Below are 26477 nucleotides of genomic sequence, written 5' to 3'. Positions count from 1 at the left end.
ACACCCTGCACGTGCATGCATACGCGAGTCATGGTGAGATATCTGGATTAAGAGGTTGCTTTTTCTTTGCACAGAATGAAATGAATGGGCTGTGATTTTAGTTTTTTTAACCAGAGGTCAATCATTTGTACGGCCCTCTGAGGATATTGTAAACATTTAAATGGCCCTTGAGAGGAAAAAGGTTCCCCACCCCTGCTTTACAGGAAGGACAGGAGGCATCAGGGATGATGGGGAATTTGGTATAAAATGCTGTCTTTTATTTACAGTAATTTTGCTGATGAAACGACAAACAGGGTTTCTTAAAAGTAATAAAGCATGTGTGCTCTTATACTTGTCCTTGTATCTTTGAGAGGACCTGAGATTTTAGAGCTTGAGTGAGGACATTGTTTTTGAGCCTTGCTTTTCAAAGAAATCATTAATAAAAATGTTGGTTTTAGGGTTAAGGTTAGGAAAAGTATATTTAGGGTCACTGGATGAGGGGGAATGCTTATGTCTCTCAGGGTCCTCGTAAGTATACATTACCAACACATGTGTATGGTGTGGTATGTTCCCTGGACTATGCTGTTGTTTAAAGCTTTTGTTACTCCCAGCCATTTTCACTGACGTTTATTTTGACAGTACGTTTAACAGCCTCCCACGTCACCCTGCTCTGCCGTGGTTTTTACTTTCCTGAAAGGAGGGTGGTAGCACCCAAAGGTGGCCTGCCAAGTTTCTTAAATGTCTTTGTTACATGTCAATCACTTTGAATTTCCTAAAGTGCTATACCAAAAAGTAACATATAAAGTACCTACAAAATAGTTAAGAGCTTAAAATAAATGACCAAGAATTTCTAACATTTAATGTAACCATACATTTGAATATATTATTTATTTATTTTCAATATAATTATTATTATATATTTGTATATTGTGTGTACAGATTGATATCTTTATTTGTTCTACTTGTTATTATTAATTCATGTGCAATGCCTTTTTATCACGTTTCTGTAACAAAAACATTTCCTAATTTGCGATCAATAAAGCATATCCATTCTAATTTGTTTAGAAACTAAATCATTAATTGCGCATTTCTTAATTTTGTCACAATGCCTGTGCTTTGTAATTTGCCCTGATATATTGTGTGTGTGCTGATTTTGTGCCCATTTGTAAAGAATGTAATATGTTATTGTGAATGTAGCAACACTGATACTCTGTTATATTATGTTGTCATTAACAGAAGCACCTGTGTGACCCTCTGCTGGCTGTACAGTAACACATCAGTGGACTGGAGCCTCTGCAGCTGGTTTCTAGCTTGATGCTGTTCCGTCAAAGACATTTTGGCTAAAAGTGTTTATCGAATCCATCTCTGTGAAATTCCATCTGCAAGATGAACGGCCAAATATGACATGTTGTTTAGTTCAGCGGGTAGACAATGTTGCAAACACTGCCACGCTGCCGGTTTGACTTCACAGCTCCGCCTGTCATGTTTCTGTCTGAGCACAACAATTCTTTTTTTGCTACAGCTTTGTTTTCTTATAGCTCAATAAATTATCCTGGTTCGGCCCTCCGTCTCTTCGGGACATATGACCCTTTCGGCAGCGCACAGCTTTATATCCAAACACTAAGACCACACATCAGAGCCGCTACAGGGGGAGCCGAATATTCATTGCTTTGTTTAAACCAATGGTTTTTACATTTTTTGTAGATCTTATGCGGCAATGGGTAATATGTGGAGAAATGTGCTGCACTTTCAAATGATGCAAATATAAAAACACAAATGTACCAAAACACATGCGAGTAAAGAAATATCTTCACCAACTGGACAAAACATGCGCAGCATTTAGAAAACATTCACCAACTTCATAACAAATGCGCAGTGTTCACTAAAAGCACTGCATACACGAAACACTGCAAATACAAAGCGCTGCAAGAAACTAAAAACACTACGGAAAAGGGGGACACTAAAAAGTGATGCACGAAGCTGGGAGGGCTTGTTGACGTTCAGGGATTATAAAGTTGGCCTATCATTGTTATATTTGTTGAGAGCATGACATTTTGGATTCATGAGGGCTAATACAATTAGCTAGCAGCTTCTACCAAAGTCGTTAAATCTTGCATAAAGTTGCCAAGTCACAACAACAACAACACTTGAGATGACTTTCGGATCGTGTGAAATGAGAATATTTTGTACTTTTGTGAATGCAATATAGATATAGATAGCTGTCGGTGAGTAGTCTGCACAAGCTCAACCAACAGATCTGTGTGTGTGTGTGTGTGTGTGTGTGTGTGTGTGTGTGTGTGTGTGTGTGTGTGTGTGTGTGTGTGTGTGTGTGTGTGTGTGTGTGTGTGTGTGTGTGTGTGTGTGTGTGTGTGTGTGTGTGTGTGTGTGTGTGTGTGTGTGTGTGTGTGTGTGTGTGTGTGTGTGTGTTTTCTGACAGGAATGTGGTTCAGTTATCTGTTAAAAACACTTAACTGCAGCTCTGAAGCAACACTGGCATGTAAATGGCTTCTTCAGCATCAGAGGGCAACGTGTGTGTGACGCGTATGTGTCAGTAAGACACTAATGCATCTGTTAGATATCATGTCTGAAGGTGTTACCACACTTTCTCTCACTTTTACAGCCACACACTTCTTCTTTTTTTTTTTTAATGTGGGAGAGAAACGCCCTCTTCAGGGAACACAGGGATTTTAGCACTTGAAGACCATTTACATGAACATTACCCTTTTTTAACACTCATGAGGGGGGGGGGTCCAGAAGCATAATAGGGCTTCTTTAAATCGAGTTCAACACCACCTGAGCCCTATTTGGATTACTGAAAACATTAAGAGCAGTTTTCCTGATAAGGAACTTAACACCAAGCTTGATAGTGTTCCACTGACCTCTCCTGGATACAACTTCAAGGCAATGCTCACCTAAAGCACTTTATTATGGTGTGTGTTCTTTTCATTAGTCGACGGGACAATATAGTGATGTCAGGGTGTATTGAACACAACTTGCTTCTGTGGTGCCTTTAAGTAATGGTGGACATATGTGTCTCTTGGGGATTTAAAGTCTGAATTCAACAGCAACTGTACATGCTTGAAGAGACAAATCTGAGAGTGAATATGAAGCAAAATGTTATTCTTTGAAAAGCTTGTTTGTATTTGTTTTAGTAAAGTCTCAATTTAGCATTTGACTTAAATGTCAGAGCTCAACATACTTACAACATACATCACTTCAATTTGTATTACCATCAAACAGTAGCTAATTTTAAAAGTGAAAGTGAGAAGTAAGTAGAGGTATAGGATGTTTGATAGCATAGAATTAGAATGGGAGGGTTAGAGATGAACCCCCCTTTAATGGTCACACATGCAGAGCACACGGCACACACAGTGACATGTGTTCTCTGCTTTGAACCCATCCTAGTACCAGGAGCAGTGATAGTAGTGCAGCTCATCATTGCAATTTAAACCACTAACGGACCAATCACCTGTTTCTCTCAGATGATTAGAAGCTCAGTAACCAATCAGCTGTGTCTGCAGAACATCAGCATCAGAACAAGTTCCTCTTCTTCGCTTTCTCTACACATCACCGTGTTGTCGTCTTCTTTTTCTTTTTCAGTCCAAATCCTGTTAAACTGTTCCTGAGAGCGGATCAATGCCCGTAGGCTTCTGTTCTACAGCTAATCAATGGAACTCCACTAATTCTACTGTTATCTGCTCGCTTCATCAGCCTCCTCCTCCTCCACCAACTTATCTCACCATGTCTCCTCCCCACTCACTCCTCCGCTTATCCTTCCTCCTTCACCTCTTCCTCTTTCACTTAATCTTAGTGAATCCTCCTCCTGCAGGTGATGGTAAATAGTGGAAAATAGCCTTAATAGGAAAGAAAACTGGAAAAATCTGTCAGAAAAACTGAATATATATTATTCCTCAGCGGAAAAGCATGGAAAACCCCTTTTATTAAAGATCCCATGACATGGCCATTTCTACTGATCATAATTCCATTGTTGAGGTCTACTAGAATAGATTTACATTGTTCAATGTTCCAAACTCACATTGGTTTCTCAAACAGCATCTCTGTATAGTATGTGTATTCACTCTCTGTCCTAAACGGCTTGTTGGAGCTCCTGCCCCCCTCCCTGTGAGCCCACTGTGCTCTGATTGGTCAGCTCGCCCACTCTGTTCTGATGAGTCCACCACCGTTACAGCGGAACATCAGTGATTACGTTTTACAATGGCGTTTGTTGGCAACCAGAAAATGACACCAGTAATGACAAACAGACGAGAACGCTGCGTGGGGTCTGGGTGCCGTGTTGGCGGGACGATGTGAGGCTCGCTGCTCCGAGACAGGCAGACACCGTGGAAATCCGCAGAGCCGCGGCTGAGAAAATATAAGGCAGAGTGAGTGTGTGTGTGTGAGGCGCCGTTACGTCATTATGACCGTTACGTCACTGTGACCAGGAAGAAAACAATTGAAAAATAAAAATGTCCAACGAGGCGTTCTGGGGCAGCACAGACAGGTCTTTTCTGTGTTAGAGTTGTACTCGCTACAGGGTGTACTTTGAGGGTTTGTGACTCTGCAGACCGTTTACATGCAGAAAAAGCTACATAACACACAAGGGGACGGGTGATAACCAGAAAAGCATGACATGGGACCTTTAAATATATTTTATTATTTCTTAAAGTTTATTATTGGAGTTATATGTATTTATTAAAACTGCCACATTTTAAAAGAAGTAATTATTCAAGAATTATTTGAGAAAATGTAATTCCCAAATTCATGATACAATAAATGTTAATCCTCTTCACCTTTCTTTCCACAAAAAGAAACATGGTCAGTCCTTTATCAGACATCATTGGTAGAGTTATAGAATGCCGAATCACAGATATTAAAAGCTTGATATTGTTAGTGCATTTTAAAAAGAAATATTTACATCAAATGTAATTAATCAAAATATTGTTTTGATGTGTACAGGGCCGGTTGTTGGCATAGGGCGCCAGATCTGGGTGGGCGCTGCGCTGGGAAGGGAAAAAACTATTTTTGACTGTTTGCGCTCATCCTAATTTTTGGCCTTGATGTTAGGCCAAAAAAATGTTTGGCCCGGTTACACGTTTCATTTGCCCTGTACGATGGGCGCACAGCCAAAGTGCGAGTGAGCATCCGAGCGAGCGAGGGAGAGAGAGAGAGAGAGAGAGAGAGAGAGAGAGAGAGAGAGAGAGAGAGAGAGAGAGAGAGAGAGAGAGAGAGAGAGAGAGTGAGTGAGTGAGTGAGTGAGTGTACCGGTACCGGGGATTGTTGTTGTTAGCATCTTGTGCTAGCTGGGCTAACGGATATAAGAAGATGTCTCTACAACAAGCTGGAGGGAGAGTCCTCTCCTGTCACACTGGGAAGATCTGTGAGGTAAAGGACTCTGTGTGTTTAGATATTAACTTTAGTCTAAGTTATCTCAGTGGCTCTCAAACTTTTGATCACAATTTATGTAAACAAATATTTCCAAGGCACTCCTTTATAAGTATTAGGATAAATAAAAGCTAGCCGGCCAAAATCTCGCCTAGGGCAGCAAATTGGTCAGAACCGGCCCTGGATGTGTATGTTTATTTATTTTTTCTTTTACACAGTATTGTTCTATCATGTTTTTTTTTTTGTTTTTTTTTTTTTTTAAATTGGTTTTGTTTTAACTTAGCTTCTTGTCTTAGCATCAGCCTGACTCTTTTAACCACTCAGAAACATCAGACGCAACATGAGACATCACTTGTGGAAAACAAATTCAAGTGTGCATTTAACATTTCTTCAAACCACCATTACCTGCTTAAATTAAATCCAAATAACAAACGTAATCTATTTTGTATTCCTCTTCAATCTCTAAAGAGTAGTTTCTCTTCCTGTCTCTTATTCCTTCATCCACCTCCTCCTCCTTGTTCCTTGCAGTATCCTGACAGAGAGAAACCCCTTTGTTCAGACACACTCTATACAGCTGATGTCAAGTCTTTGGTAACCACAGTATGTCTTCATAGCCGTCTTGTGATGTGTACTGAAGGGCTATATTAAGCCATAATAAAGTCAGTCTGCTCCTAATTCATCCTGTATGTGACAAGCTGGAATTCGGTCCACCAAATCTGTCAGTTTTCTTAATCACAACCTGTCGTTTTCTGCAGTAAGCCTCATAAACCTGCTGCCATCACTGCCATCAACGCCGCCTACGACATGCCCAAAAGCAACAGTCTGGACCTCCACAGCAACCTCGAAAGAACTGAGCAGCGAGCCCACTCTTAAATCAGAGGGTAATAATCGTTCAGAGAAATGGATAATATTTGGACAACCGACTCTGATTCACCTCAGAGTGAGTCAACAGTCTGAAGGCAGGGCTGCTGCTTTCTCACACTGTAGGTAGCACCACCCAAAGGACTGATGTACCACCACCAACATGTCAGACGCACTTCCACCTACAGGTCTGGCATACAACCACCTAGAGGGCAGATGTACCATCACTAACAAGACTGAGGTTCAACCACCACCAGGACAGAGGTACCACCAACCACAGGACTGAGGTACCATCACCAGTGTTAGTGAGGTAACCCCCGGAAGTCCCCACGGAGAATAACTTTGCGGTAGAACTATTCTTTATACATCCATGAGTACAACTTCAGATAAAAATGAACACAATGAAATATGACCCCCGGTTTGATGTTTGACAGGCCACAGAACAATGGGGGCTATCTACCCTTACCCACCATTTAAAGTAATTCACACAGACTATCTCCTCTTTACTCTTCTCTCTGTGTGGAGCAGCAAGTTCAGCTGTCAGAACAAAGTGAAACACAAACAATGGCATACAATATTATTAAAATGTCGGGTAGTAATAGATGTATTTATCTTCTTCTCAGAGTGTACCAGAATGCGTAGTTTATATGTTAGTATTTCTAAAAATCTCCTGGAGGGGAATCCCTCCGGACTTTTTTCTGCGGTTGGATTTTCAGCATGTGTGCCTTTTTATGTTATACAGTTCATCTTTGATTCCATCATCTCATTAAACCTTTTTTAAAAGCATACTTTAGTTCTGTGAAGGGATATATGCACTGTACTTCACTTTAATTAATATTGTATACTGAAAAGCGTATATATTACAGCATGATTTTTTCTTTAATAGATTTGAGTGGTTTAAAATTTCGGGTCGCGATATATTGACAAAGAAAAAAATGGGTCCCGAGGCATGACCAGTTGAGAACCACTGATCTACAGGATACAGGTGCCAGCATCTTGAGGACAGAGCTACCAACACCTACAGAACAGAGGGACCACCACCTGCAGGACTAGGATATCACTACCTACAGGACTGAGGTACCAACACTAGCAGGACTGAGGTAAGCAACCCACTCTCTTCAGTCTGCGTACGAATGACACGACTTTACACATTGGAAATGCGTGCAATAGATACGCAGAAGTCCGATTTTGCGTGTATATGATACGCCACGTTTTGTCCGTCGGGTCTTGGTAGACCGGAAGCTGTGCGGTTCATAAAAACATGTTCTTACCGGTTCTTACTCAATATCAAGCCACGATTATTGTTTTTATTTTAAATCGTATAATGTCAGACTTTTTCTGCCGTCTGTGAGTAAAAGAAATAGGGCTCAGAGCCTCAGAATAATGAAATCTGTATTTTTTTTTATCTTTTGTTCCTTCTAATTTGTTATTCCTTTCTGAATAACACACTGTTATTTTCTCAACAATAACACACAATTATCCCTGTTTTTAAGATTATAGAATTAAACGAATAAATAAAAACAAGGATAATTGTGTGTTATTGTTGAGAAAATAACAGTGTGTTATTCAGAAAAGAATAACAAATTAGAAGGAAAAAAAGATTTAAAAAAATACAGATTTCATTATTCTGAAGCTCTGAGCCCTATTTCTTTTCCTCACGGCAAAAAAAGTCTGACATGATACGATTTAAAATAAAAACAATATTACTCAATATTGGTATTGAGTAAGAACATGTTTTAATGAACCACACAGCTTCCGGTCTACCAAGACCCGACGGACAAAACGTGGCGTATCATATGCACGCAAAACTCGGCATCAGATCGCAATGGGAATGGTTTTGGTATCATATTCACGCAAAATAGGACTTCTGCGTACTATCTATTGCACGCATTTCCAATGTGTAAAGTCGTGTCATTTGTACGCAGACTGAAGAGAGTGGGTAGGAGGTAAGACTATCCACATGATTGAGGTGACTACACCCACATTAATAAGGAACCACCACGCACAGGACTGAGTTACCACCACCTGCAGAAATGAGGCAAAAATCACCCAGTTTTTTGACATTGCATTTTTACATCATTCAAAAATGTGCCTTGCCGAAAAAAAAAACAATACTTAACATTTTGTAGTTTTTCTGAATATTGTTTACATAAAATGAAAAAGAAAGATTTGTTTAATAGGCCGCAAGGTGAACCTCGAAAAGTCCTTTAGAAAAGAAATCCCGCTCCACAGAAGTGGAACGAGTCATGCCTATCCACCCAAAAAAAGTTTGTCGCTAAAATTCCTGTCAATTCTTCTAGGCACGTAATTATTGGCTGAACTAGTCCCTTCAAAGCGTAATAATATCTTGGTCAAAAGTAGAGCCACGGTTCGTCACGTGATCGTGCTGCACCAATTGGGTAGCTGCATATTGTCAACAGAAGTGAAAGATGGCCGCCTACATGGTTACGCTAAACCAGACCAAATGGATTCTAAACAGTGCTGTATGCTTGTTTTATGTCATGTTTTGTCATATGTCTTAATACATCACTAAGTCCGAGGTATTTGCGTTATATACGCGGTATTTGTGAGAGGTTTTACTATCTGGGAACAGAGTTGAGCATCGAATCAACATTGGCTAGCAGCGTTTATCAGCCAACTCCAGCGACAACAACATTCCTGGACTACCATGTTCGCATCGCTAGGTTCATTGGCTGAGCTCGTGGATTATTCCATTAGACTGAGGACTTTTTGTCTGTCTGTCTGTTTGTTGTTATTGTTACCCTGTACACGTTAAATGCACTCTTAAAATAAACATGACTTGATTTCATACATAGCTGCGTCCAAGAAGAAGGTTAACTTGTTACGTTAAGTAATTTAGATCAATAAAATGCAGTACTTATACCAATGACCATTGATTCATTTATTTACTCATTCATCATATAATAATTTGATGAATTACATTATTATTATTATTATTATAGATTATTATTATAGATATATATAGATTATTATTATAGATATATATAATATATATATATATATATAGAGATTATTATTATAGATATATATAATATATATATATATATTATTATTATTATAGATTATTATTATAGATATATAATATATCTCTACCTCTATTCGGATTACTTTTTCGCATATATCTCCTACTATTATCTATTATCTATTCTTCTTTCCTTCTTCTTCTCGATTTCTGCTTATCTTATGTTCTATAGCTTACTTCTTATCGCTCTCTCTAATATCTTATTATCTTTATTATTATTATTTTATTGTTATGATAATTTGTAACTTCAAAATCAATGCCACTGTCATGGAGGGTGTTACAGTATGTTGATGTTGTTGAAGACCTGCAGTGTGATATTGGTAAAATAATCAACCTTTTCCGTGCTTCACAGACGTAATATGCATGTAACAATGTTGTGTGTTGATAATTTTGACTTTTTGAGACTTTCTGGTGCGTTTCCCTCGTCCCCGCTACTCGATGAAAATCATGGCGGTCGCCATTTTTTCCAAATCTGTTTGTTGATACCGGTATATGCAGCTACCCAATTGGTGTAGCACGATCACGTGACGGACCGTGGCACTACTTTTGACCAAGATATTATTACGCTTTGAAGGGACTAGTTCAGCCAATAATTACGTGCCTAGACGAATTGACAGGAATTTTAGCGACAAACTTTTGGTGGATAAGCATGACTCGTTCTTTTTTATGAACTAAAGATTGTCTAGTTCCACTTCTGTGGAGCGAGATGAAACGATAACAGGGTTCACCTTATGGCCTATAAGCAGGGACAATATGTGAGATGTGTCCAATATGCAAAACAGCAACACATTTTCAGAAACAAGTGTCCTGATTTGCCAATAATTACATTCACCAAGTGGATCAAACCCGGTCAACTCAGTCACAAATCACAAATTAGTTATTTTTCTTTCTTTATATTAGTGCTGTCAAAATTATCGCGTTAACGGAGGTAATTAATTTTTTGAATTAATTGCGTTAACGCATTTAACGCATGTGCAGAATGGCCCGCCCCGTACGTGCCACCAGTGGCAGCGCCAGGGTATGGCTGGGGTAGGCTACACCCATACCAAGAAATGGCTTAGCCCCACCATGAGAAATGATGTTAAAGTAAGCAAAATAAAGTCTGCCAACTCGCGGAGTAAATTGCACAGACAGCAGTTAGTAAGATTGATTTCAGTAGCCACGGTTTTGAAAACTTTTGTCACGTAGTGATCGTCTTCTCAATAGAACATCTTTGATAACGGCGTGGTGTTGTTGCAGGAAGTCCCGACGGAGAATACTCTTGCTGTAGTACAGGGCAGAGCCATATAATAGTAATAATAAGGCTCTGGTACAGGGGTGCACATAACTGGTACGCAGGTTATGTGCGTAATCTGAAATGCGTACCGTCACTTGTGTCACAAAGCGCATTTGCGTACCGACGTACTTGTGAAGCTTTTCCAGAAGGCGGTTAGATCACCGGACGACAGAGTCGGTCTCCGTGTGCACAGACAGGGCTGCTGTTAACGTCGGTCCGTACAACGGAATTGTGCCACAACTACGCCAACCGGCTGCGGAGGGAGACTCCCCCCCCCGCCCCCCTTCACTGGACAACTGCGCTAAAACAGCTGATCACAACGTTCACACTCTGTGGTCACGAAGTACTCCACTAGCCCCCCCCCCCTGTCGACTTTCCTGAAGTACTCCCCCGTTGATAGAAATCAACACGTAATGAATTAAGACCCCACGGTTTGATGATTGATAGGTGTGTGGGTTGTCTTTCATTTTGACATACAGAAAAATGTTATAATAAACATAGATACTGTATGTTAAATGGATATATCCGCCCGCTTTCATTTATCTTTCCATTCCCACAACAATATACATAAATAAATGGCATATTTTGGACATAGTTCGAATGGTGATTAATCATGATTAATTAATTTTTAAGCTGTGATTAATCTGATTAAAAATTGTAATCGTTTGACAGCCCTACTTTATAGTCATTGTAAGTCATGGGTACATCATCTCCACACTTTCCATTAATTTCCACCCTCTCAAGGTCTAAAACATGTCTTTATAGGAAGGAGGATATGGAAGGTGTAGAATAGAACATTAATGATCGAAAAAGGTTAGACCAAACAGAGCTAATATTTAAGAGAAGAGAACATAAATCAAGCAATCAACAACTATTTGTAACAAGATGAAGCTTGGTATATCTTTTATTTGGATAGACCCTTTTTCTGTATGTTCAAGTAGTAATTTTATTGATTAATGCTCAAGCTAAGTGATCTAACAGAAGAAGATCAAGAGATGGTTTAAAACTCTGGCCTGAAGTGAATGTGTAACTGTTAGCACTTTAATTCATCACAGCAAGTGAAACCTCAGCAGACACCGACACAGGGGAGGGTACACTGTAAAAAAAGTACAACTCACAAGCACACGCTGTATTATTCTAACATGAGGGTCATGATGGAAAACTCCTAGTCTTTGTTCTTGAACCTCCTGCAGTTACCATGCCGACAGGCTGATGTCACACAGAGAGGACAAATGAACTGAGTTAACCCGACTCACCGAGTGGGTTTAACCAAACAGCGCCGTGGGTAATTGGTGGTTTATGGTGGCCACAGTCTGATGTTCTACTCAAATGAATTCCTGGGAGTTTTGTTCTACAGGAGTGTTAGATGAACATAACTAACATATGCTAAAGAGGATTTTACATCAACACTTCAAATATAAGATATCTGCGGCAGCTGTGATGGCCAACAAGACCTTTCCAGCCCCCATTGAGGAAGTTACGTTTTCGGTTGTGTTTGTTTGTCTGAGACCATGATAACCAAAAAACGACCAGAACAATTTTCATGAGACTTGGAAAAAAAAACATTACATATAGGAGCGGCCCTTCATTACTGGTCAGACACAATGACTATATGTCACTTTTGTTATTATTGCAATATACGGCATTGCCTTAGCGGAGGTTTGCGCTATCTGAGTGTCTTTTGAAACAGTGATTTGTTTAGATTAGTCTTTGGTTGTTTTACTTACCTAACTTTCAAATCTTTCAACCAATAATGCAGAAACACATATCAGTTTATATGCATCACACAACTTCTTAAAACGGGGGGTTACGTATTGTAACCCTAGGCATATAAGCACAGGCGGAGCCCTCTACTGGACTCCATGGGTACTACCTCTCAACCATACTATGCAAGCATTCACCTACTGAGATATCTATAAACGTAGCCGGCCCCTCGGGGCGGGCCTAACTGAATGCGCGTGCAAGCTCACCGTATATAAGGCGGCCTCGCCTCCTGACTATCATCCTACACCCTCTTCAGCGAGTGGCATGGGACAGACAGGGCCCCAAGTAGAGGGCTCCGCCTGTGCTTATATAACTAGGGTTACAATACATAACCCCCCGTTATATCTTACACAGACTCCGCCCTCTACTGGACTCTATGGGTACAGTGGGCGGAGCCCTGATGCATAAACGCCCTGTCTTCCAACAACATCGACCCATCACAGTGCCCCTGACCGGCTTTTGGTTAACAGCCACTGCACCGCAACTTCTTCTCCTCCGGTTGTGACCGTGGAGAGGTCAGGGCCGCAGCTTACTTGGCTCACTCTGCTGGTAGAGCACACTCAGACACGCTTACCTCGTGAAGAGTGTGCATGGAAAATATAGAGCAAGGCTCGCTTGCCTATGGTTATGTGGGGAGGGTCTCCAGCCCTGCATGGGGCTTACTGCATACCATGTTCCCCGGGTCCCTAAGGAGCATGGGAAAACATTATGTCCAGGGGGGGGTCAGATACCTACTGACCCACAGCCCCCCCCCCCCCCCCCCCCCCCTCACCAGTCCTGTGTTGCCCCAGCTAGCACAGATGATGACAAGGAGCCAGACATATCCAAGAGATAAAACCTTATGAAGGGGCCTGGCGTAGACCAAGACGCCGCTGTGCATATGTCCTTCACACTCACACCGTTGAATAAGGCTGTTGACACAGCCATACCCCGTGTAGAGTGTGCACGGACCCCGTGGGGAAGGCTCTCCCCGCCTGTCCGTAGGCATGTGAAATGCACTCGCAGAGCCATCCTGCCAGGCGTTTCTTGGACAGAGCTTGACCGGCCACACAACCTCCAAAGCACACAAACAGCTGTTCAGTGCGCCTAAAGGCAGCCGTGCGCTCCACATAACATGCTAGTGCACGCACCGGGCAGAGGAGGTGCAGTTGGCCTCCTTGGCCCCAATATGGGGTGGAAGATTAAAGCTACCTAACTGAATAGCCCTTGACCTGAACAAACTCCTTAGGCTCTTGGGAACAAAGGAGGGGTTCCGTCTGAGTGTTGTCCCACTACGGTCACCCCGGATCAACAAGCAACTTGGGTGCAGCGACAGAGAGGTCAGCTCGGACACTCTCTTGGCTGAAGTCAAGGCAAGTAGCAACACTGTCTTCCATGACATTGCTTTCAGAGAGGAGAGCTCCAGAGGCTCAAATGGTTCTGTGACCAGAGCCTCGAGCACCAACGGCAGGTCCCATTGCAGGGAGGAGGCGTGCACTACTGTGCGCTGTCTCATGACCCCCTGCAAAAACCGTGACATAAGCGGCTGACTGAAGGCTGACCTGCCGCCAAATCCCTCATGGCAGGACGAAATGGCTGCTGCATACACTTTAACTGTGGAATGAGCAAGCCCCCTGTCCACCAGTAACTGTAAGTAGTACAGAATAGCGCCCAACGTATAAGATAGGGGCTCTAGACTCCGCTCCTCCACACCATCGCTGGAATCCCAACCACTTTGGCCTGTAAGAGGCTGTGGTGGATCCCGCTCTTGCTGTCTGGATAGTCTGAATAACTTTGTCAGACAATCCGCCCTGTCTCAGCCTGTCCCTCTCAAGAGCCAAGCCTGGAGAGGTTAGCCCAGAGAGGGTAACGCCCCTATTTCACCTGCTTCCTGAGACATCGCCCCCCAGAACTGAGGAATCGCCCAGAGCTGGCCCACCATCATCTGTGTCACCTCTGCGAACCAGGGCGCCCCGCCCTGTGGCCTAGTGGCCACTAGGATGAGTGACAGACGTTCTCGTCTCACCCTCCCCAGGAGGAGGAGAATGAGGCGCAGCGGTGGAAAGGCGTAGAGCAGCTTTCTTGGCCATGGCTCGTGTGCAAACGATTGTCCCGCCTAGCCATGGAAAACCACAGGGTACATTGGCTGTTGCGGTGGCTGGCGAACAGGTCCACCTCCGCTCTCCCGAACTGGGCCCAGATCTGCTTCACCACCTCCGGGTGAAGCACCCACTCGCCTGGCAGGGGCCCGCCTCTTGACATGAGGTCGCCCCCCCTGTTTTCCAGTCCCGGGATGTGGAGGGCTCTCAGAGACAACACAATCTCTGAAGCCCACAACCACAGTTTCTCCGCTGTGGTCAACAAGGCGGCGGAGCGAACTCCGCCCTGCCTAGAGCACTTAGTTGGCATACAGGGAACTGCTTTAGGCTGGTTTAGGTCCTATCTATCTGAACGCTCTCAGTTTTGTACTTGTTAACGGTGAATCTTCCACGCAAACCAAAGTTAGCCATGGAGTGCCACAGGGTTCTATTTTGTCCTATTTTGTTCACATTATATATGCTTCCGTTAGGCAATATTATAAGGAATCATTCTGTAAACTTTCATTGTTATGCGGATGATACTCAACTATATTTATCAATCAAGCCTGATGAAATTAATCATCTAAATAAAATTCAAGACTGCCTCAAGGACTTAAAAACGTGGATGACATTAAACTTTTTGATGTTAAACACGACCAAAACTGAAGTTATTGTACTTATTATCTAAGGATATACTAACTATGGATGGCATTAATTTTGCCACCAGTGAGACTGTAAGGAATCTTGGTGTTATATTTGATCAGGATTTATCCTTTAACGCCCACATAAAATCAAATTCAAGGACCGCCTACTTCCATCTACGTAACATTGCAAAAATCAGGCATATCTTGCCTCAAAACGATGCAGAGAAACTAGTCCATGCATTTGTTACTTCAAGGCTGGATTATTGTAACTCCTTATTATCAGGGAGTACCAAGAAGTCAGTCAAGTCGCTTCAGCTGATTCAAAATGCTGCAGCTCGTGTACTAACCAGAGTTAGGAAAAGGGACCACATCACTCCTGTTCTGGCTGCCTTACACTGGCTCCCTATAGAACACAGGATATCATTTAAAATTCTTCTTCTCGCCTACAAAGTCCTTAATGGGCAGGCGCCATCTTACCTTAAATAACTCATTATACCCTACTGTCCTATTAGGGCATTGCATTCCAAGAATGCAGGGTTGTTGGTTGTTCCTAGAGTCTCTAAAAGTACAATGGGAGCCAGAGCCTTTTCTTATCAAGCTCCACATTTGTGGAATCGGCTTCCAGTTTGTGTTCGGGCGGCAGACACCCTATCCGTTTTTAAGAGTGCGCTTAAGACCTTCCTTTTTGATAAAGCTTATAGTTAGGGCTGATTAGATTCAGCCCCTAGTTTTGCTGATATAGTTTGTCGGGGGACATCTTACTTCTTCCTTCTCTCTGTCTATACCTGTGTACTCTCATGTTCCGATTAACCCAGCTTCCCCAAATGTCTTTCTTTTCGGTGTCTATATACGCCGGGATCCGGAGTCTTGGATGATCCTGCGGTCCTGTGTCCTGGATCGCGAGCCCTGGATCGCGAGTCGTGGCTGTGGTCCTGGATCATCGGTCCTGGATGGATATCCTCGTGGATTCATCTTCCTATTATACACACATGCATTTCCAAACATCTGGACTACCTATGTTGCAAATGTATTATCTTTTCAATTTACACACGGCATCTATTGCACGTCTGTCCGTCCTGGGAGAGGGATCCCTCCTCTGTTGCTCTCCCTGAGGTTTCTCCCATGTTCCCTTTAAACTGTGGGTTTTCTCTGGAAGTTTTTCCTTGTACGATGTGAGGGTCTAAGGACAGAGGTTGTCGTATTGTCATACTGATATTCTGTACACACTGTGAAGTCCACTGAGACAAATGTAACATTTGTGATATTGGGCTATATAAATAAACATTGATTGATTGATTGATGTTGCACAGCACATTTTGTGTAACAATGTTTGCAGAGACATTTACAAGGTTCTATCTGAGAAAAAAGAACAGCTACCTTTTTTTAAATATACTACATCAAAGAAAGCCAGTGACAGGACTCAGCCCTTTAATCTCTTCACTGTCCCCATGAACCTCTGAAGGGTTCTCAGATAAACATGAAACCCACTGAACTGGTGCATTGTATCAGTGTAGTCATCACTGCTTTTATTTCCAAATTCCATCAATAAAAACTAAAATGCCTCACTGCAAGCAAAGCAGGAACAGGAAACCAAAACATGCAGTTTGACATAAAAGCATTGGTTATTATTAGGGGTGTAACGGTTCACAAACATTTCGGTTCGGTACGTACCTCGGTTTTTTGGTCACGGTTCGGTTCGGTACGTTTTCGGTACAGCAGAATTTTTTTTCACAAAACAAAACATATATATATATATTTTTTTATTATTATTAAACTGTGAATAATGTATTCACTCAAATAAATACAAAATATAATAAAATAAACATTAAGGTGCAGCATTTCGATGAACTGAAATAATCTATATTTGAACTTTACTGTACTAGTACTCACAAAACATAAACTATTAGTTTTGGGTTTTTAATTATTATTAAACTATGAATATTCACTCAAATAAATACAAAATATAATCAAATTAACATTAAGGTGCAGCATTTCGATGAACTGAAATTATCTGTATTTGAACTGTACTGTACTAGTACCTAAGCAGCCAGCTTGACATTAGGACTTGCTTGTCATTGTATTTTCATGTTGTTTAAAGAGAAATGAACTTGTCCACATTGCTTGCCGAAAGGGCAGATCTGCTGGCACTAGCAATGTCTCCTGCTGTGGAGAAAACCCTCTCGCTAGGGACAGAGGTAGCAGATACAGCCAGGTAGCGCTTTGCTCACATGGCAACATAAGGATATTTGGCGTTTGTAATAGCTTTGGCTCGGTCTGAAGTTTTTGCGAGTGGTGGAGGCTTAAATGCTAGCGGGAGTTGGGTTTGCACTTCAGTCTTTTTTCTTTTGGTACCGGTTATATTCACGTTCGGGTGATGCCTTTTCAAGAGTGTGCAAGTTTGATGTATTGCCAGCCGCGTAACCAATGTTAGTTGAACAATGCCGACAAACAGCTTTGGTTCGGTCCACCTGTCTTTGTCCGTCATCCTTGTATGTAACTGCGAAACCAAAATGTTCCCAAACCGGAGACTTCAATGATGCTGGAGGGATTTTCGAGCTCAACTTTATCTGCGTTCGCCATTAATTTTCGACAGTTCCTCAAATTACTGACTAAATTTGAACGCATCCCTCTGACCAGCTCTCATAGCATGCCCTCTCATCCAATGAAATGACTTGCTCGCTCTATGACGCGATGAGCCCAATGTGAGGAAATTACTCTGAATGCTGCGACGCAGCACCTGAGATTACTTCCAAGAAGTTGTTCACGTTCTCAATTTTTTACGTTTAACGTTATATTCGTTCGGTACACACGTGTACCGAACCGAAGGGCCCGTACCGAATAATTTCGGTACGGGTACGTGTACCGTTACACCCCTAGTTATTATGTAATCAAACGGATGATGTCAACGACCCTCTAATAAAACCCAGAATGTACTGTAGACAGTTACATAAACATTAAATAATGACATCAGTCAAGAAAACATTACAGAACCCTTTACTGGACGGTGTGACCACAAACCACTGAAACACAAAGTCAATGGGAATTCTGCAGGGAATGCAGTGGGAATACAATGATGGACATTCAGACAAACACCAACGGACAGACCAACAGCCAAGTCAAGACGTCAAAAGCTGTGATTCTGTTCCAAGACACAGACAAAGAAAATAGAGTTTTAAGATGTAAAAAGCCGAGATGCCAACAGGCATGGAATTTGCTTTATCCTCATGAGTCTCATCAACATCCCACACTAACAAAATATTTTGCCTCAAACTGTGTAGCTGAGGTTCTTTTCTTTGCTGCTCTGAAGTTCCGGGCTGTTTTCACTGACTCAGTGCTGACAACTCGCGCTGTCTCAGATCTGTCCAAAAGAAAACTCCCGTAAAAAGCCCCCGAGGACAAGGTCAGAGCTGTGACTTCACAACGGTTCTCCTGTTTTTACTGCACATACTTTTCAATCAGAAAGGCCTCGAGGTGTTGGCCCGGCAGTACATTAGTTTGAATCCTCGGGAAACAGCTTGCCCTTCCCTCAACAAGTATGATCTGACAAGTGGGAATATTTAATGTTACTCAATAACAGGATTGAGCATCCAAAACCAATTCTTATCAAATCTTGGTTTAGATTCCAATACAGAAAAAGGATAAATATTACCGAAACAAAAATGTGCTGACTTTTATAAGTCCTGTTCCTTTTGAATCATACAACAACTAAGTCCAACCAACATAATACCATACTTCGTAACAAAAGATTTCACGTTAGCTCTCCAGATTTGTACCCAAACTGTTAACTTTTATGGACTCTAAAATACTCATCATATTTAAATCGGGAGAAATATGAAATATGCAAAAGATTGGAACCAATACAAAATTGAGACATATGTGTCTTATAGAATCTCAGTTTCTTGGAGACACGCAACTGGTTGGAAGCTGGTTCTTCATACCCAACCCTAGTCAACAACAATACAAGTTTGAGGTTGAATTTGACCAAAGTGCAGTAAATCCACTTTCTTCTAATACGACTATAAAATACTATATTTCTTTAAATACTTTATTGATCTCATGGCTAGAGTAACTGTTTACTGTAAACATTCATCATTCAACAGATCATTATTAGATTGAATGAACATTGTGTGTGCTTGCTGATTTCTGTTTGGAGAAGGGGCTTTCATTTTTCCTAACCAATCATTGGAAAGTGCAAATCATTTGCAGTCAGTACAGAAGTTGCAAAGATGTGAGGAGCAGTCAACTTAATAATAAAGTAATATGGTAATCAAAAAGTTGTCAATTCTGTAATCCAATATCCTCTGAGCTGAGGCCATTATCCAAGCGTGTTGCAATTTACAAGACAATAAAAATACTGAAAGGTAAAAAGGTCATGAGCTATCATTAATATAATAAAGGAAAGTTCCCTTATTATCTCTGCTTTTAGTTTTCTCCATTCTTCTTTTTCCTTCCCTCTAGATTCCGGTGTTCTTTCTGAACATTGATCCCCTTTTTCTTTAGCTAAAGCAAATGTATGCTTTCTTTTAGACACGTGACTTCATCTTATGCTCTTTCCCGTTTTAAGTTAAACAATTAATTCAGGACCCGGAGGAGGACTGTGTATTTGTACTTTAGTGTCAGTATAGAAAGTAAAAAAATAAACGTCACTTAGCCCAAAATACTCACTCAGTTTCAGGTTACTTGGCAGATTCAGATTTAACATAAGATAAGCACAGTATAAAATAAATAATATCATCTTTCTTCTTGTCCTTTTTTTTTTTTTGCAGTAACTTCCTTCCTTTCCATTTTGTTTAACCATACAAGGGTATGAAAAACATTCCTCTCTTTGGTTCAATTTGTTTTACGAAGGTAAACTGCAATATATCATGAGGTATTTTGTTGAAAGAACAATGATATAAAAGAGAAAAAAGCAGCACATCCTCGCACAAGAGAAACTGGAACCAGAGTACGAAATATAATTATTTATCTTTTCATTTGAACCCTAACCATCAATTGATTAACTGATTCATTAACAAACTGCAAATGTGCAGAGTGAAAGATCACAAAACATAAGATAGATATAAAATAATAACATGTTTAGATCTCTTTCTCATGACTAGAGAAGCTGTGAAGCTCCGGGCCTGAGAGTTAAATAATTATTCCTCCATAATCGCACACATCGAGTCTTGCCTCGCAGGGGATCAATGTGTCGAGCTGTAAAATACTGCAGCGGCAGAAAATCCTCCCCTGTTGCACGCAGACGTAACGGCAAGTGTCTTAATTAAAACTGGCCCTTCCTGGACGCCATAGACAACATGACACAAGCTCCCTGATTGGCTATAGGACAAATATCTCTTCCCGTTTTGGTGGGCGTCAATAGGCGAGTTTAACAAACACTGAGTTTTAATGGGATCTGCGTGTGAGGCTTCTTCATCAATAGACCTAATGACCGGTTTTAGCCCGGCAGCCGATAATGTGCCGATGGTTAGAGCCGGGTTATCGGATGAGCAGTTCTCCGAGGCAGAGGGCTTCAAAGGCCGGTTTGAGAACCCACAGTGGGCCCCAGCTCCACTCTGTTGGGTCCTAACACAGGAACCAGACAAGGACTCTTAATTACTCAGCTTCAAAATACCATAATATGGGGATTTGTATTCATTTGCATCTTTACTCTTATTTTACTTCATATTCAGATTTTTCTAGTTCTCTCTATCTATCTCTCCATCTATCTATCTATCTCTCCATCTATCTATCTATCTATCTATCTATCTCTCCATCTATCTATCTATCTCTCCATCTATCTATCTATCTATCTCCCCATCTATCTATCTATCTCCCCATCTATCTCTCTATCTATACATATCAATTGAATGGAAATGTAGTTGAATTCATACAGAAAACCGAGACAACAAAAACAATAAAGAAAAAAAAAAATACAAGTTTCAAAATACTAAGGAATAGTATTTAAGAGTGAGACATCAGTTTAAACCTTTTTTCTGAGGACAACAATTAAATGTTGAGGAATAAAGTCACAAGATTACAAAAAGTAAAACATTTAAAGAATTGCCCTTTTTGTAAAATGTTGAAAACGTATTTTCTGAGTGTTTTATCTAAAATATTTGCATTCTTTTCTTGTTAAACCTCGTATTATTTTAAATATGCATCTGGATCTCCGGGCGCTTACATAAATATAACCAATAAAAGCTGATTTGAGGCGAGTGGCTAACGCTCCCGCCAGTGACTAGCCTTTGGAGGTAAACAACTTTTCCCATACGTCACGTCTAATACAATACCATACGTCACGTTACAGAACCCAGTCAGCTACTCTCCAGTGGCCGCTAAAGTCTCTCAAGAGTCTGCATCTGATCAAATACAAAACGGTGTAAAATCCTGCTGTCAGTGAACTCAACACTTTCTCTGTTGGAAGCACAAATCATGCCACGCTGCTCACTCCTGCTGGACTTGGCACGTGATTACTTTGCATGCCCCACCCTTGCTAACCTCTGACCTCAGACCCCCTCGAGCACCCCCCCCCCCCCACATTTTTCTGAAGTCCTGCTGCGGTCAACAGCAGAGAGACTGATGTCCGCTCCACCGACGTCTGACTGACCTTTACCAGCTCGGCCACAAGGGACTCATCCATCTCTCTGTCTCCGAGCATCCTTCACTGCCTCACCCCCCCCCCCTCCTTCCACCTTTTCTCTGTCTCCCCCTCTCTCTCACTAATGCTAATGCCGCTGTTTATAACTGCCACATTGACTTTCCCCTGCCACTGTATGTAAATACAATCTCCTCTGATCAATGGACTGAGAGGTGACACGACGCTGACCACAGGCGCACACGCACACACACGCACACACAAACAAAAATTGCTAAATGTTTTAATGAAATTCCAGACATAAAGGGGATTGAACCGACCCGATATTTGAATACCTTTGACAACCTTTTTTGATGAAACAGAATTGAATGCTTTCATAGATAATAGACAATAAAATGAACATGTAAGAGTAAAAGCAGCAGCAGTCTGTAGTCACGTGACCTACCTCCCACAGGTGTCTGCTGTTCCTGACGGCTCCAGAGTGCAGTTTGTCCAGCAGCAGTGGGACTCCCTGGAAGGGGCCGATCCAGGTCCCCTGAGGGATCCTCTGAGACGCGCAGATCCCATAACCCAGCCCGGGAACTGTACTGGTGCACAGACACACCTGCACACACAACACACAGGTCGAATGAGTCCTTCAAATGGAAATGACTGATTGAGTTATTGATTCAATTCAATGATTGAACTTACTACTACTTCAGTCCTAAAGTCTAAACGCATAAAATAAGAGAATCCTTATATTGAATAAAAGTCATAATATTACAAAAAAGTTTTAATTTCACACTTCAAGTCAAAGTTCAAATATATATTTTTATAATCAGATTTAATAGATCACTGTAAGTGTAATCTATCAGTACCAGATTTGTTTATGAATCCCTAGGATCATCACTATCTCTTTGCGCAAATATGTTGAATTGTTCTTCTTTTTTCCAAAGAAGACACCTTATGCAAGCAGGCTCACAAAATGTATCAGTGCAAAACAATGTTTTTTGCAACCTTGAAACTATGTAAAAAGCATTTGTCAGACAAACAGGAAGTGTCACCTCTCTGGGCAGGTCTCTGAGCCAATCAGGGACGTCGGGCATCGGACGGGAGCCGGCGTGCTGCTGCTGGTGCCGACGAGGCGCCGCAGAGAGTGGAGGGGCCCGTGCATCGGACACTCGCCGTTCCTGTTGTCTGCACACATGTCACAACCTGCAGAGGAGACAAGAGGGATGTTACATTGTATTAGCAGCAGACGCACCATTATCACACTGCTGATCTAAATACACACCCTTTATTTCATGTTGTACTTAAATACTGTGTGTGGCCCTTAATTGAACTTTGCATGTTTTAAAACCTTTGCAAATTGTGAACATTATGATATTCTCTTTGTGTTTTTTTTTTTTTATTTAAGTGAATTTATTGGGACATGCTTTTTTTTTACTCAGCGGATCATTTAAATTAAGATATTATTTTGACTGAATTTACCAACAGAAGGGTTCAAATGAGTAAGGGGTTAAATATGTAATCAAAAGTTTATTTATGGCCTTTTTTAATATACTGCAGCTCAAACTGTATGTTTAAAGATAAAACACTTTCAAAAGTCCAATTTAAAAAGACTACCGTACTTTTCGGACTATAAGCCGCGACTTTTTTCCCCATTTTTTTTGTACAGCTAACGGCCACTAGGGAACCTCCTAAATCTATGGATTTTACAGGTAAAATTAACCACCTTTAACTCTATGGGCTCTATGACCGGTCCGCGCCCGCCACCTTTAAGCGGCGGGCTCCAGCAGGAAAAGCTGGAGGCCGGAAAATAGTGAGACAGGTAGCGCGCCAAAGTAAAAGTGGAACCGAGAGACAGAACGAGAGCAAGACAGACGGACAATTTAGCTGCTGCGGCCTATATGCAGGTGCGCTTTATAGTCCGAAAAGTACGGTATTTTCAATGCTAATTCGTCCCTTGGTTTAATAAAACAATTGTCTGCTAAAGTGAAACACTGTGTGAAGAACAAGGTATGAGGGAGAAAGAGCATGTGTTTGAAACTCTCCCAAAAAGTCAGTTCGGCTCTGCACGTTTTCTTTCTCCAGGTTAAATGTGGCAAGCCGCGTATCGCTGGGAATTAGCGAGTGTCAACATTTACTCAGAGATGCAATCTGACAGTAATGGATGTTAATTGACTGTAGCAACATAATGAGAGATTATTATCTGGACAAAAAACTCCCACAGAGCAGCGAGGCTGAGAGGAACAGGATGTTAATGTTCTGTTCTTCCTGAAATTGAATATCCGCAGCTTGAGAGACTGACGGCTGCTTTGACACCATGATGGATTGAAGTAAATTAAACCACATTAGGGTCATTAATAAACCGCAGTATGAGACACGGCTTCACGGTTGAGTAAATGGGAAAAATGTTAAAAAGATGAAGTTCTCCTCAACCCTTGACTTTATGTGGAAGTGTTCACCAACGAGAACACTGTTTCATGGGTTACGGTGAGTCACCCTGTGCTTAACAGCTGTGTGAAGAAACAGTGTTTATTTGACTAGATATTAAATGCAAGAAATGTTTCTGTCTTGAGAAACTAAGAGAGATCATATTTAAGGGTAGAAATCCCAACATATTATATTTATACAATATATATATATATATATATATATATATATATAAGAAGAATAGTCAACATTTGGAAAGACTTGACTGCCCCTCCCTGTTGTTTGGCATAAAGTAGTTCATACACTTACCCTGAAACGATAAACTGCCATTGTTATATTTCAGTTGTTGTTCACATTGTTATGCTCATTTTCAGGTTCTCCGTGCTTTCTGCTTTGATGTTCAAAAAGCTCTTATTTTTCTCATCCTGCCTGTGCTGCAGCACCTCTTTTCCCCCTCTGTCTGAAACCAGAGCCCAGTCTGCTCTGATTGGTCAGCTGGCCGGCTCTGTTGTTAGTAGTCAACTGCTCAGAGTTGTCCCGCCACTTAGCCTATTATGTGCAATGTACTGGAGTGCTAGCCAATAGAAACAAAAGTGTTACATAGTGATGTCACTATGTTACAGAAGTAAACAAAGACGTCCAATGGAGGTGTTTCAGTGTGTGGAGGAGAAACTCCCTCTGGAGGGAACTTTGAGATTTTAGCCTTTGCAGACCACTTAAATGCACAAAAACCTATATAACACACTAAAGGAAAAGGAAACTCCCAGAAAGCATAATAGGGCCCCTGGGATGTTGATAAGAGAGGATAAGAAGTGCTCATTTTTAACTTAGGTTAGCTGTTTTCATCTTTCTCCAAACGTTATGCTAAGCCAGGCTAACCATGTTTTGACTCCAATATAACTTACTGCACGCCAGGGCCGTATTCACCATATACATTGGGGGGGGGACATCACATTTTATTTTGTAATGGTAATGTTAATGAACCCTCCGGTTTAGCTTCTTTGTGTAAGTAACTTGTAGTTCTGAACCGAACTTTTCAGGAATAGTAGCTAACTAGCTGTGGGCTAGCTGGTTTCAGTTGTTAGCCAGGGTTTGGCGGGCTAGTGTCAGTATATAATATAGATATCAATATAGATGTTTTTTAAGTAAATTCAGATTGAACATAGTAAAAAAATGTAAATGATAGTGTCCGTGCAAAAAATAAACCATTACTTATTGTGAAAACCACCCTTGAATGATGGGATAGTAGACTAAAAGCTTTAGGAATCCAAACTATAACATATAATAAGTACCCTGTATCAAGATTGATGCAAAACAAGTATTTCCAAGGCACACCTTTATATGATCATTATAATTATACAAAATAAGAGAATAACAGAATAACAGGTATGAAATCATTCCAACTCATACTACAGTTTAAAAAGGGAGTGAGTTGTGAAAATATGCATAAAGAAAAAGTAAATCTGTTCAGTTCTGTTTCACATGGGTGTTGTTGAGATGTATCCATAGATTTAGTCCCTAATGTTGCTCTCAAAGTGCACCAGATTGATGCTTTTAACTTCAACATTTAAAAAAAAAAAATCTTCGCGGGGGAGAATGCCCCGGACCCCCCTAGAGGAGGTTAGGTCCCCCTCCCGCCCACCCCCCGTCAAATTGTCCCCCCACATTGAGGATGCTTCCTACACCCATGCCTGAGACACAGTTTGTTGTGTTTTGCCCCCACGGGCAGGGGCATGGGGTTTAACAGGTTTTAAAGTATCTAATGTGTTAGTGATTTTTTTATGTATTTAGAATGGCAGGAAATTAGTATTCAAATTTGTATTGAATTTTTGTTCCCCCCAATGTTGACTCCATGAATACGGCCCTGCTGCACGCACTTAAGTTGTGTTAATATCAAGCTACATTCACATGGCATGCAGTAAATCGGCTCTGCATTGGCATTGCTGTAGTGTGTCTATGAAGAAAGCAGGGCCGTCCGTCAAGGCGGAAGTGCAACCATCGGGCATTGAGGGCTGCGCTCAAAGTTCAAATTATTTAAACTTTTATCTTGATTACTACTGACTTTTCGAGGCACAATCAATCAAATGACAGCTGTATGAAGTGGCGCAAGCTAGAGCCAGCCAACTAGCTTTTTTCAGTGCAAGGCTCTGCCCCAAAATATGCGTTGAGCAAAGAGATAATCAGGTATCGTGTGAATGAAACTTAAAGGTGGGGTAGGTAAGTTTCAGAAACCGGCTCGAGATACACTTTTGTTATATTCCATGGAATGCTCTTAACATCCGATAGCAATGAATATCTGAAGTGCTTTGACAAAAATCCATAAAAAAATGTCATCTGTGTAACCCGTAATACTGTAAAAAGTACAACCAATCCGTTTAGACGGGCGGATTGGATTGCCGCCCTGTCTGTCAGCCTTCCATCTCGTGCACGCACAAATGTATCTGTGCCCTCATTGGGCGTGCCGTCATTGGGCGTGCATTGC

The 26477-nt window shown here is 41.3% G+C and overlaps 1 protein-coding gene across 1 annotated transcript in view; it reads right to left on the bottom strand.

The window, feature by feature from the left end:
* The window catches only part of prdm6 (PR domain containing 6), a 133153-nt gene that overhangs the window by 89290 nt on the left and 17386 nt on the right, over positions 1-26477 (bottom strand). The window contains 3 exon segments of the mRNA XM_071204328.1: positions 22026-22184; positions 22624-22667; positions 22670-22774. Of these exon segments, the coding sequence (XP_071060429.1) occupies positions 22026-22184; positions 22624-22667; positions 22670-22774 (308 nt within the window).

The sequence above is a fragment of the Pseudochaenichthys georgianus genome, chromosome 9 (assembly GCF_902827115.2).
Source record: "Pseudochaenichthys georgianus chromosome 9, fPseGeo1.2, whole genome shotgun sequence".
Classification (NCBI taxonomy): domain Eukaryota; kingdom Metazoa; phylum Chordata; class Actinopteri; order Perciformes; family Channichthyidae; genus Pseudochaenichthys; species Pseudochaenichthys georgianus.
Note: the sequence above shows the minus strand (reverse complement) of the source record. Positions and strands in the feature narration are given on the sequence as shown.